Below are 13217 nucleotides of genomic sequence, written 5' to 3'. Positions count from 1 at the left end.
CGAGGCGAGGAAATTTCCCTGTGAAAAATAGGAAGAGGTAGTTTGTTTCTGAGTCCAGTTGGTCTGTGCTGCGTGTCAGATATGGGATGTTCAGGAGATTCCCAGCCTCCGGGATGGCCACATCTGACCCAGGTGCGTCGAGCTGCAGCTCCTTAGAGACCGGGTTAGGGAACTGGAGTTGCGGAGGTGACAGAGAGGAGCTCTAGGCAAGTTGTCACACCGGGACCTCGGGAGACAGATAAGTGGGGAACGAAGGGCAAAAGTCAGATACTAGAAAGTACCCCTATGGCTGTCCACTTGACAATAAGTACTCATTTTTGAGTACTGTTGGGGGAATGGCCTACCTTGGGAAGCAACAGTGGCCACGCCTCTTGCACAGAGTCTGGCCCTATGGCTCTGAAAGGGAAGGAAAGGAACTCTAAAGTTAGGGGGTCTGAAAGGCGATTCTGTGGACGCAGGAAAGAAACTCGGAAGGTAGTTTGCCTCCCAGGCGCCAGGGTCCGGGATGTTTCTGATCGCGTCCAAGATATCCTGCAGTGGGAGGGAGAACAGACAGAAGTAGCGATAAATATTGGTACCAAAGACGTAGGTAGGGAAAAGGAGGAAGTCCTGAAAGCAGACTACAGTGAGTTAGGAAGGGAAAAGCAGGACGTCAAAGGTAGTAATCTCCGGATTACTGCCTGTGCCACGTGACAGTCAGCATAGGAATAGAGTGGGGGTGTTTAAGGAGGGGTAGCACCTCTGATGGGGGGGGGGGGGGGAGGTGCTGCCGTATCCTTTTTCAGGGCAGCATCCACCTTTGGTCCCCACCTGGTGCTCATGTCTCACCCGTGGCTCGAAGTAACTGTAACACGTCCAGCGGCTACACTCCGGTAAATCATCTCGGCAGACGGGCCAAACCAGGTGAGCGTAGCCGATGGGTCTTTGACTCTCGGTGAGGTAGGGGATCGGTCTATCCCAACGTGTGAAGTCTGGCCCTGGCAGATTGAGTGCAGGAGACCGATTAACGGTCCAATGGTCAAGAAGGCAGGCCAGCAGGCGTTTATGGAGCGTTAAGAGTACGACAAGACACTTAGACGTCCTGGTCATCCAGTGCAAGATGTGGTGATCTCTTAAAGTCATCCGACAAACGCAAACTACTGCTGTAACCTGCCGAGTACATGATTTCCCACTATGTCAGAGCGGCGTAGAGGGAAATTGTTGGCTAACTGGAATTTCCAGATGCGACCTATTGACGATGGAGGATAAATGCGTGGCTGAGTAATTTGAGCAGGGAGCAGGGATTCAGAATTCTGGATCATTGGGACCTCTTTTGGGACAGGTGTGACTTGTACAAAAGGGACGGGTTGCATTTGACTGTCAGTGGGACCAATATCCTTGGCGAAGAGGGTGGGAACCGAAATGAAGAGACGGAGGAAGGGGCGGTTGGCTCTCAAATAGAGAAAGCTTGTAGACAGTGCGAGAGGGAGGACAGGCAGGTGATAAGAGAAGGGATAGGCTCAGACCGATGGTTGAGATGTGTCTGTTCCAATGCAGGAAGCATCATGAACAAAGCGGATGAGCTTAGAGCGTGAGTCAGCACACGGAGCTATGATGTTGTGGCCACTACAGAGACTTGGATGGCTCAGGTGTAGGAATGGTTATTGAGCGTGCCAGTCATTAGCTGATTCAGAGAGGACAGGGAAGGAGGCAAAAGAGGTGGAGTTGTGGCACAGCTGATCAGAGATACTGTCACAGATGCAGAAAAGGAGGAAATCATGGAGGGATTGTCTACAGAGTCTCTGTGGGTGGAAGGTAGAAACAGGAAGGGGCCAATAACTCTACAGTGGGCTTTTATAGATCACCTAATAGTAACAGGGATATCGAGGAGCAGATATGGAGACAGATTCTGGATACGTGTAATAAAAACAGGGTTGTTATGGTGGGAGATTTTAACTTCCCACATATTGATTTGATTCTCCCTAGAGCAAGGGCTTAGATGGGGTGGAGTTTGTTAGCTGTGTTCAGGAAAATTTCCTGACAGAATATGCAGATAAGCCTACAAGAGGAGGGGCAGAACCTGATCTGGTATTTGGAAATGAAGCTGGTCAGGTGTCAGGCCTCTCAGTGGGAGAGCGTTTTGGAGATAGTGATCACAATTTACCATAGCATTGGACAGGGATAGTAACAGACAAAGTAGGAAAGCGTTTAACTGACGTAAGGGGAAATATGGAAACCACAAGAACCAATAGAAATATGGAAATACGGAAATTGGAAACATAAATTGGGAACAGATATTCTCAGGGAAATGTACGGCAGAACGCGGCAAATTTGCACAGAATATGTATGTGGCGTACGGCATATGTACTTTCCAATGAAACAGGGAAAGTATAGTAGGGTACAGGAACCGTGGTGTACAGAAACAGTTAATAATCTAGTCAAGAAGAAAATAAAAGCTTACAAAAGGTTAAAAAAAAAAAACTAGGAAATCATAGAGATCTAGAAGGTTATAAGTCTAGCAGGATGGAGCTTAAGAATGAAATTGGGAGAGCCAGAAGGGGCTATGTGATGACCTTGTCGAGCAGGATTAAGGAAAACCTCAAGGCATTCTACTGGTATGTCAAGAGAAAGATGACAAAACGTGAGAGAATAGGACCAATCAATTGTGACCCTAGAAAAACCTGAATGGAATCGGAGAAGATAGGAGAGGTAATTAATGAATACTTTGCTTCAGCATTCACTATGAAAAAGGATCTTGGCGATCGTAGGGATGGCCTACAGCGGATTGTAAAGCTTTAGCATGCAGACATTAAGAAAGAGGATGTGCTGGAGGTGTTAGTAAGCATCAAGTTGGAAAAGTCTCTGGGACCGGACGAGATGTACGCCAGTCTACCATGGGAGGAGAGGGAGGAGATTGCTGAGCCTTTGCATCATCAATGGGGACAAGAGAGTTTCCGGAGGATTGGAGTGTTGCAGATGTTGTTCCTTTATTCAGGAAACGGTATAGAGATAGCCCAGGGGATTATAGATCAGTGTTTCTTGCTTCAGAATCAGAATAAGAATCAGAATCAGACTTTAATCAGTGGTTGGAAATTTGACGGAAAAGATCCTGAGAGGCAGGATTTATGAACATTTGTAGAGGCATAATATGAGCCAGATTGAATTTTTTGAGGATGTCACCAAACAGATTGATGAAGGAAGAGTGGTAGATGTAGTGTATATGGATTTCAGTAAGATATTTGACAAGGTACCCCATATAAAGCTTATTGCGAAAGTCAGGTGGCATAGGATCCAAGGGGACATTGCTTTGTGGATACAGAACTGGCTTGCCCATAGAAGGCAAAGAGTGGTTGTAGACAGGTTATATTCTGCATAGAAGTTGGCGCCTCATGTGGCTTGTTCTGGGACCACTGCTCTACGTGATTTTTTATAAATGAACTGGATGAGAAGTGGAGTGATGCGTTAGTAAACTTGCTGATGACACAAAGGTTGCGGGTGTTATGGACAGTGTGGAAGGCTAACAAAGGTTACAACGAGACATTGATAGGATGCAAAATTGGGCTAAGAAGTAACAGCTAGAGTTCAACCTATATAAGTGTGAGGTGGTTAATTTTGGTAGGTCAAATACGATGGAAAATTATAGTAATAACGGTAAGACCCTTGGCAGTTTGGGGGATCAGAGAGATCGTGGGGTCCGAGTCCATAGGACACTCAAAGCTACTGCGCAGGTTGACTCTGAGGTTAAGAAGGCACATGGTGCATTGGCCTTTATCAACTGTGGGATTGAGTATGAGAGCCGGGAGGTTATGTTACAGCTACCCTGATCAGTCCACACTTGGCGTACTATGGTCAGTTCTGGTCATCTCACTGCAGGAAGGATGTGGAAACTATAGAAAGGGTGCAGAGGAGATTTACAAAGATGTTGCCGGCATTAGGGAACATCCTTATGAGAATAAGTTGAGTGAACCCGGTCTTCACTCCTTGGAGCGGCGAAGGATGAGAGGTGACCTGATAGAGGTGCATAAGATGATGAGAGGCATTGATCATGTGGATAGTTAGAGGCTTGTTCCCAGGGCTGAAATGGCTAACACAGGTAGGTACAGAGGAGATGTTAGGGATGTTTTTTATGCAGAGAGTGGTGAGTGCGTGGAATGTGCTTCGGGCGATGGTGTTGGAAGCGGATACGATCAGGTCTTTAAAGAGACTCCTGAATAGGTACACAGAGATTAGAAAAATAGAGGGCTATGGGTAACACTAAGCAATTTTTAAAGGAAGTTCATGTACGGCACGGCATTGTGGGCCGAACTGCCAGTATTGTGCTGTAGGTTTTCTATGTTCTATGTTTCTATGAATAGTTGGATTTCTTTATGACCAGCAATTGATGGCTCAGGGGCAGTGCTCAATGGAGTTCAGAGGGAGGGTTGGGGATGTGGTGGTAAATCTACCGATTGCTGAGGAGCCTAGATGCTGTGTACATGAGGATATTTCCACTCGAAGGAAAGTCTGGGATCTAAGAGCACCGTCTCAGAATAAAGACGCTTCCCTTTAAAACTAATATGAGAAGAATTGCTTCAGTCAAAGGTTGGCTGATCTGTGGAATTTATTGCCGCAGGGGGTTGTGGAGGCTGCTATTGGTCTTTATTTAAAGCAGAAATCAAAATGTTCGTGATTGTCAAGTAGTTTCAGGATTACAGGAGAAAACAGGAATATGTTGTTGTCTTCAACGTTTTAATTTCAGAGATTTTTTTTTCTTAAGAACATTGAGCAGAAATGATTTGTTGTCCTTTATATTGATAACGTGCTTAATTATCTCTTTAGTTGAAGTTCGACCTGAGTTGAGATATTTATTGGAAGAAAAGGCCACGACTGGAAGCAAACTACAACTGAAGACGAGGCAACAGCAACAAGTGAACCAGCCCGAGGAATGGGAGCACGAACTGGCGAGAGCCCTTCAGGAACGGAGTTTCCATTTATTCAGTCAGGAGAAAGTTTGGTGAGTCTCATTTACTCAAACACTGGTCCCTTAGACATTAGGTACCTGCACAAAGTAAGGTAGAAAATAGTTCGACTGAGACTGAATGTGCCTTGAAGTATCATTTGTGCCACTGTCGGACCCAGTTGCAATCACTCCAGGTCTGGTGATGTGCTCTCAGTATCCCAGCTCTTTAAAATTACTCCCATTCCCTCAATTTTTGCTCATTTTAAGCTCTTGCAGTTTCTGAAGTAGCTTTCACTCAGTTCACGTGTTTTCTTGTTTGGCTATGTAGCATCATAATCGTTTCACACTGTTTTGACAATGTTCTCCATTTATAAGATGCTCCAACTGTTTCGTGCTGTAGTGATTGCAGAAATATGGAATTAACATAAACTATAGCAACATGTCATGGATTCCTCTGGCCTTTGCAAGGTGCAGTGATATAGAACATAGAAAATCTGAAGCACATCATAGGCCCATAATATTTCGCCGACCATGTAACCTGCTCTAGAAGCTGCCAAGGATTTCCCTACCGCAGAGTCCCCTCTTTTTCTAAGCTCAATGGACCTACTTAAGAGTGTCATAAAAGACCCTATTGTATCCACCTCCGCAATCTTCGCAGGCAGTGCATTCCATGCACCCACCAGTGTCTTTGTGAAAAACTTACCTCTGACATCCCCTACCCAGTTCCAAAAACCTTAAAACTATGCCCCCTTATGTTAGCCATTTCAGCCCTGGGAAAAGTCCTCTGGCTATTCATACAATCAATGCCTCTCACCATCTTGTACACCTCTATCAGCTCACATCTCATCCTCCGTCGCCCCAAGGAGAAAAGGCCAAGTTCAGTTAACATATTCTCATAGGGCATGCTCTCCAATCCAGGCAACATCCTTGTAAATCTCCTCTGCACTATCTCTATAGTATCCACATCTTTCCTGGAATGAGGTGATCAGAACTGAACACTGTATTCAATGGTGTCTAACCAAGGTCTTATATAACTGTAACATGAACTCACGGCTCTTGAACTCAATCCACGGTTAATGAAGGCCAACATACCATACGCCTTCTTAACAACACTGTCAACCTACGCAGCAGCTTCGAGTGGACATAGGCCCCAAGGTCTCATTCATCCTCCAGACTGCTAAGTGTCTTGCCATTAATATTATACCTTGTCTTTAAATTTGACCTAACGAAATGAACCACTTTACACTTACTTGAGTTGAAGTCCATCTGGCCCTTCTCAGCCCAGATATGCTCTTGCCCTCGAATATATCGTCGTTCAATGTGTGATGGTGTGATGGTGTTGGAGATGCTGCTCCCGACACGGACTGACGGGAGTCTCCCAGTCAGGGCCCAGGAGGCTCAGCTTTTCCCTCAGAAGCAAACATTATGAGGGATGTTTGTGTTGAATGCTGAACTGAAGTCTATGAACAGCATCGGAACATGTGTGTTTCTTTTGTCTGGGTGGGTTAGGGCCAGGTGGAGGGTGATGACAATGGCGTCATCTGTTGAGCGGTTGGGACGGTATGCAAACTGCATGGGGTCCAGTAAGGGGGACAGCAGGGGTCTTGATATGCCTCATGACGAGCCTCTCAAAACACTTCATGTTGATGGATGTAAGTGCAATGGGACAGTAGTTATTTAGGCAGGACACTGAAGACTTCTTCGGCACGGGGACGATGGTGGCGACTTTGAAGCATGTTGGAACGGTGGCGCTGCTCAGGGAGATGTTGAAGATGTCAGTGAGAACATCTGCTAGCTGGTCTGTACATCCTCTGAGCACTCTACCAGGGATGTTGTCTGGTCCAGCAGCCTTCCGTGGGTTGAACTTGCACAGGGTTCATCTCACATCGGCCACGGTGAGACACAGCACCTGGTCATTTGTAGGAGGGGTGGACTCCCTCGCCGCCAAGTCATTTCCGCCTCAAAACGGGCGTAGAAGTTATTCACGCATCTGGGAGGGAGGCTTCAAATGCACAGTCGGGTGATGTTGTCCTGTAATTGGTGATGTCCTGGATGCCCTTCCACATGCGCCGCATGCGACATGCTGTCCTGGAAGTGGCTGTGGATTAGCTGAGCATGTGCACGCTTTGCCCCTCTGATGGCTCGGGACAGTTTGGCCCTTGTTGTTAGGGCTGCCTTGTCGCCTGCTCTAAAGTCGGAGTCGCGAGACCTCAGCAGCGCACGCACCTCCGCGGTCATCAGTGGCTTCTGGTTAGCGCGTATAGTGATGATCTTGAACAGAGTAACAACATCAATGCACTTGCTGATGTAGCTGGTCACTGATGCTGTGTACTCCTCTAAGTTGGTAGAGTTGCCATCGGTTGCAGCTTCCCTGAACATGTGCCAGACGGTGTTCTCAAAGGAGTCTTGAAGAGCAGAGATGGCTCCTGCTGGCCAGGTTTTCACCTGCTTCTGAACAGATCTGGAGCGCCTGATGAGCGGTCTGTATGCTGGGATTAGCATAACAGAGATGTGGTCTGAGTAACCAAGGTGGGGGAATGGCTCAGCCCGGTACGCTTCGGGGATGTTTGTGTAGACCAGGTCCAACACGATTTCCCCCCTCGTTGCAAGGTGCACATACTGATGGAATTTGGGGAGCACTGACTTAAGGTTAAAAACACCGGCGACAATAAACAGTCCATTAGGGTGTGCGTTCTGCATTTCGCAAATAGCCCCGTACAGTTCACAGAGCGCCTCCTTAGCATTAGCACTGGGGGGAAATTTATACACCGAATATACAAACGGAGGTTAATTCCCGTGGCAAATAAAATGGTCTGCATCTAACAGCCACAAACTCCACTTGCGATGAGCAGTGTCTGGAAACAAGCACAGAGTTCTTACACCATTCTGCGTTCATGTAAATACACACACCACAACCGCAAGTCTTACCGGAGAGAACTGCATCCCTGTCTGCTCAAAACAAGGGGAGCCCGTCTAGCTGAATGGCAGCGTCCGAAATTACGTCAGTGAGCCATGTCTCCGTAAAAACGTACGCAGAACATACTCTGTACTCCTTCCGCATATTTCGTTGGAGTCGGATGTTGTCCAATTTATTGTCCAGGGAGTGGACATTAGAGAGCAGAATGGACGGGAGAGCTTTTAGCCTGGCATGGACACCTGCCTCGCTTCTGCTTCCTCGCACATCGCTTTCATCATCTCCATCTCCGGCTACCAGCATCAGGCGAGTCCAAGGAATGTAGGCCCGTTCCCCTCAGCAAGCAGAGGTCGAGTAACTCAACCAGCAGATCGTTGTGAAGGTTTGCTTTTGGGCAATCTCTGTATCTGGTGATGATAGATAGCCGCTCTGTTATCCATGTGCCCTAATCGAAAATAGTGTATCAATCTTAAATTAGAATATTTAATTAAAGTAACACCAGGTCTGAAAGGCCGCTGCTGCCATGCCATGCCACCTCATAGGACATGAGTACAGTGGAATGATAGGCTGTGAACAAAGCATCATGCAGTCATCTATGCTTACTTCAGGACTAAGAACAAGAGCAACTTAGAAAGAAAATCAGAAGATAGAATTACAACGTTGTGGCCATTACAGAGAATTGTCTGTGACAAGGGCAGGACTGGCTGTTAAATGCTGCAAGGTCTATTGGTTTCATAATGCATTTGGAGGAAACTGACAGGCAGGCAAGTGTGATTAATGATCAGAGATGGTATCCCAGCTGCAGAAACAGAGGACATCATGGAGGGACGCTCGACAGATTCGGTATGGGTAATGGTTAGAAACAGGAAGGGAACCATCGGTCTCGGAGTATTCTATGGACTCTCCCAGTGGCCACCGTGACAAGCTTAATTCACAAGATGAGACTGTGTTAAAGAAGGCAAATGCATTGTTGCCGTTTGTTTCCAAGGGAATAGAATATAGCAACAGGGAGATCATGCTGAAACTTTCTAAGACACAAGTCTGGCTGCACTAGGAGCATTTTCAACAGTTTCGGGCCCCATGTCTAAGAACGGATGTACTGTCTGTTGCAATGAATGAGGCGAACTCAAGTGCAGGACACAGGCACGGAGATTTAGTTAGGATGGGGACGTGAGCACAAATAGGAGGGACAGCAGGAAGGCAGAAGATAGAATTTATCTTGACTCGGAGCGTAGAAAGGGAAGCGGCAGACAAAACCCTTCTTAGCAATGAGAGGCGGAGTAACGCAGGAAAACTTCGGTGCTGAAGTAAAACCTGGAAGACTTATCTTGACATGGAGAGGCTGGCTTTCACAGGTAAATATTGGAACTGAAGTCGAACTTAGAAAACTGATCCAGACACGAAGAGACTGAGTTTCACAGGTAATCCTCGATTCTGGAGCAAAACTTAGAACCCACAGTCCTAAGCGGCCGGGAAATGTTAATTATCACACAGGCAAAACCAACAATCTGGCAGCTAGTGGTTGTAACACCGAGGTTCTTCCGCTGCAGGTCTTGCTGGAAACTAGGTGTGCCATCATTAAAGAGAATTAGGAGCAAATCAGAATCAGACTTTAATCGCCAAGCACCTATGCACATACAAGGAATTTACTTCCGGCAGATGTTGTCTCTCTGCTCATAACAATAATAATGATAAATATAAATGAAAATATAGATTATACATACAGGTAGTGCAATACAAGTAATAGTTAGCCGACAGTTAACCGGCAGTTAACTGTTTAGCAAAGTGACCGCAATAGGGAAAAAACTTCTCCAGTGCCTATTAGTCTTAGTCTGGAGGGATCTGAAGCGCCTACCAGATGGAAGCAGATCAAACAGTCCGTGCGCAGGATGGGAGGAGTCCTTTATGATGTTCCCCGCCCTCTTCTTCAACCTGGAAGAGTACAGGTCCACAATAGAGGGCAGGGAGGCTCCAATGATGCGCTCGGCAGTCCTCACTGTGCGCTGTAGTCTGGTTCTATCCTGCTTGGTGGCGGCTCCAAACCACACAATGATGGAGGTGCACAGGACCTTAAATGGGAAATTAACGGTCGGAATCATGGCCCAATCAACGAAAATTAGGAGAAAATAGGACATTAACAAATGAGACCATGACACTGTCATTGGAGAGAATTCAGAGGAGAGTCACGAGGATAATTCCGAATGAAGTGTTTAACAAATGAGGAGCATTTGGCAGCTTTGAGCCTGTACTGTCTGGAATGTAGAATAATACAGGGGGATCGCATTGAAACTTACCGATTGTTGAAAGGACTGTATAGGGTAGATGTGGAGAGGGTGTTTCCTATGTTGGGGGCATAGAGACCTATTGGGCACAGATTCAAAATTGGGGGGCAACTGTTTAGAACAGAGGTGAGGATAATTTTCTTTTTTTATCAACGAAAGTGTAGTAAAACAGTGAATTGTTCTTTCACAGACTGTGGTCGAGATCAAGTCCGTGGTATATCTAAAGCAGAAGTTGATTGTTTTTTGATCAGTCAGGGCATCAAATGATCTGGCGAGGGCAGGTGTATGGTGTTGAGTGGGATCCGGGATCAGCTATGGCGGAATGGCGGAGCAGCCCTGATGGGCTGAATGGCCTAATTCTGCTCCTATGTCCTGTGATGATATGGTCTAAGTATTTTTACGAGTTTTAGTGATGTGTTTAACCTGGATTTTCACTTTGAAGGCAGCAAAGTAACTGAGATGGGAGCGAATTGGACTGCAATTTTGCGTTTCTTCCCTTGGCCAGTTTATGCCAGAAACGGGAAGCCCACTGGAAGCATTGAACATGGAACAGGTTAGTAGATTGCAAAACATTTCAAATTAAACATTTAGTAGTCACTCAAATATCACTTAAGAACTCACACTAATTCTGAAATTGATGAAAACACAACATAATGTGTGAACATATATTTCAAAGGGCAGGCATGTTTTAGTACTCTGTGGGACCGTTTTAGAAAATGTAGCTCTGGAAAAAGATGAGCAGAAGCCAGTGGATATGGCATAGAATTTAATTCTCCCTCTTGCCTTCTTTTACGGCATGACCCAACAAGTCCACTCCACCAAATGTACGCCAGTGACTAATTAAACTACTAGCACAAACATATTTGTAATGCAGGAGCAAACCGGCAATACGTGTGGTCACAGAGAGAAACGTATAAACTCCTTAGACAAAAGTGGGATTTGAATGCAGGTCATTGCTGTTGTAAAGCGTTCTGCTAACCTCTATGTTACCATATCGCCCTAAACTAAATTGCTAACCAGTTAGCCCTTAACCTCTAACTCAATCTTCAAATCCAGGCAATATCGCTGTAACTTTTCTCTGCACTCTTTCAATCATACTATTAACATTCCTGTCGCTAGGTGACCAGAACAACACACACTGCTCTAAATTGGGCCTCACCAATTTCCTTATGCAATTCCCCATATCATGCCAACTCCTCTACTCAATACTTCGATTTATGAAGCCTAATGTGCCAAAATCTCTGGTTTCACACTACCTGCCTGCGATACCACTGTCAAGGAAATATAGCAGATTTCCCTGTCCTACCACACTCACAGTGCCCTATAATTCACTGTGTAATTATTATGCCCAGTTGTCCTTCCAATGTGCACATTTGTCTCCATTAAAGCTGATGTGCCATTTTACAGTCTGTTTCCTGGTAAATCCCTCCTGTTAATAGGAATCGGACCGTGTAGAGTACATGGGTTTCGCGCAAGGGTTCCCAACTTTGAGTCCATAGACCCCTTGGTTAATGTTGTGGGTCCGTTGCATAATAAAGGGCGTGACCCCTAATTTAGTGTATTGAGGAAGATGTTTCGAAAGGACTAGAAGAAGAAATTTTCAGGCAGAGGGTTGCTGCAATCTAGGAGATTTAAATTGCTGCAAACTTTAGGAGATCTAGGCCCCATATGGAGCCAGTGATCATTAATGGAGAACGTGTGGAGCAGGTTAAGACCTACAAGTATCTGGGAGTACAGTTAGACGAGAAGCTTGACTGGACTGCCAACACAGATGCCTTGTGCAGGAAGGCACAGAGTCGAATGTACTTCCTAAGAAGGTTGGCGTCATTCAATGTCTGTAGTGAGATGCTGAAGATGTTCTATAGGTCAGTTGTGGAGAGCGCCCTCTTCTTTGTGGTGGCGTGTTGGGGAGGAAGCATTAAGAAGAGGGACGCCTCACGTCTTAATAAGCTGGTAAGGAAGGCGGGCTCTGTCGTGGGCAAAGTACTGGAGAGTTTAACATCGGTAGCTGAACGAAGGGCGCTGAGTAGGCTACGGTCAATTATGGATAACTCTGAACATCCTCTACATAGCACCATCCAGAGACAGAGAAGCAGTTTCAGCGACAGGTTACTATCGATGCAATGCTCCTCAGACAGGATGAAGAGGTCAATACTCCCCAATGCCATTAGGCTTTACAATTCAACCGCCAGGACTTAAGAACTTTTTAAAAGCTATTATTAATGCTTTTTCAGATAGTGATTTAGATGCATATCATATTTTTTACTGAGTTAAAAAATTGTGTGTAATTAGTTTTGCTACAACAAGTGTATGGGACATTGGAAAAAAAGTTGAATTTCCCCATGGGGATGAATAAAGTCTCTATCTATCTATCTATCTATTCTACTAATTGGATTTGATGGAGATGCCAGAGTGTAGATGTAGATCGTTGGCTCTTTGACTGGAGGCCGGTAACTAGTTGTGCTCTGCAGGCATTTAGTCCAGAGTCCGTCATTGTTTCCATTTATATGAAGGATCTGGATGATAATGTGGTAAACTGGATTAACAAGCTTGAAGAGTACATAGAGGTTGGTGGTGTATGGACAAGATCAAAAAGAACGAGAAGTGTGAGATGTTGCATTTTGTGAGAACAAACCAGAGTACCATACACAAGGTAAACATTAGAGACACTGAGCAGTGTGATCAAACAGAGAGATCTGTGAGTACAGATAGATAATTCCTTTTAATTAGGATTAGAGGTAGATTGGGTGATAAAGAGAGCTTTTGGCACATTGGCCTTCAGAAATTAACGTATATTACTGGAGTTCTGATGTTAAGTTGAAGTTCTATTGAGGACTAATTTTGGAACATTGTGTAAGTTCTTGTCACCTACCTAGAGGAACTGTATCAACAAGACTGAAAGAGTGCAGAAATAAACACAAGGATGTTGCTGGAGTGTAGGGCCCTGATTTATAGGGAAAGGTTGAATAATTCAGACTTCATTCACGAGAGAGAAGGAGAAAAAGAAATTTTATAGTTATATAGTATAATGAGGAGTCTAGACTGGAAGTAGAGTTCATGAGTTAAGGATGAAGGGTGAATTGTTTCATGGGAACAACAAATG

At 45.4% G+C, this 13217-nt stretch overlaps 1 protein-coding gene across 1 annotated transcript in view; it reads left to right on the top strand.

The window, feature by feature from the left end:
• The window catches only part of LOC140721129 (NACHT, LRR and PYD domains-containing protein 3-like), a 752838-nt gene that overhangs the window by 724053 nt on the left and 15568 nt on the right, over positions 1-13217 (top strand). The window contains exons 3-4 of the mRNA XM_073036004.1: positions 4798-4972; positions 10557-10667. Coding sequence (XP_072892105.1) covers positions 10574-10667 — 94 coding nt within the window. The 5' untranslated portion in view covers positions 4798-4972; positions 10557-10573. The remainder of the gene's footprint in view (positions 1-4797; positions 4973-10556; positions 10668-13217) is intronic.

This window comes from Hemitrygon akajei, unplaced genomic scaffold (genome assembly GCF_048418815.1).
Source record: "Hemitrygon akajei unplaced genomic scaffold, sHemAka1.3 Scf000050, whole genome shotgun sequence".
NCBI classification, from domain to species: Eukaryota; Metazoa; Chordata; class Chondrichthyes; order Myliobatiformes; family Dasyatidae; genus Hemitrygon; species Hemitrygon akajei.
This window is presented reverse-complemented; position numbering and strand designations above follow the sequence as displayed.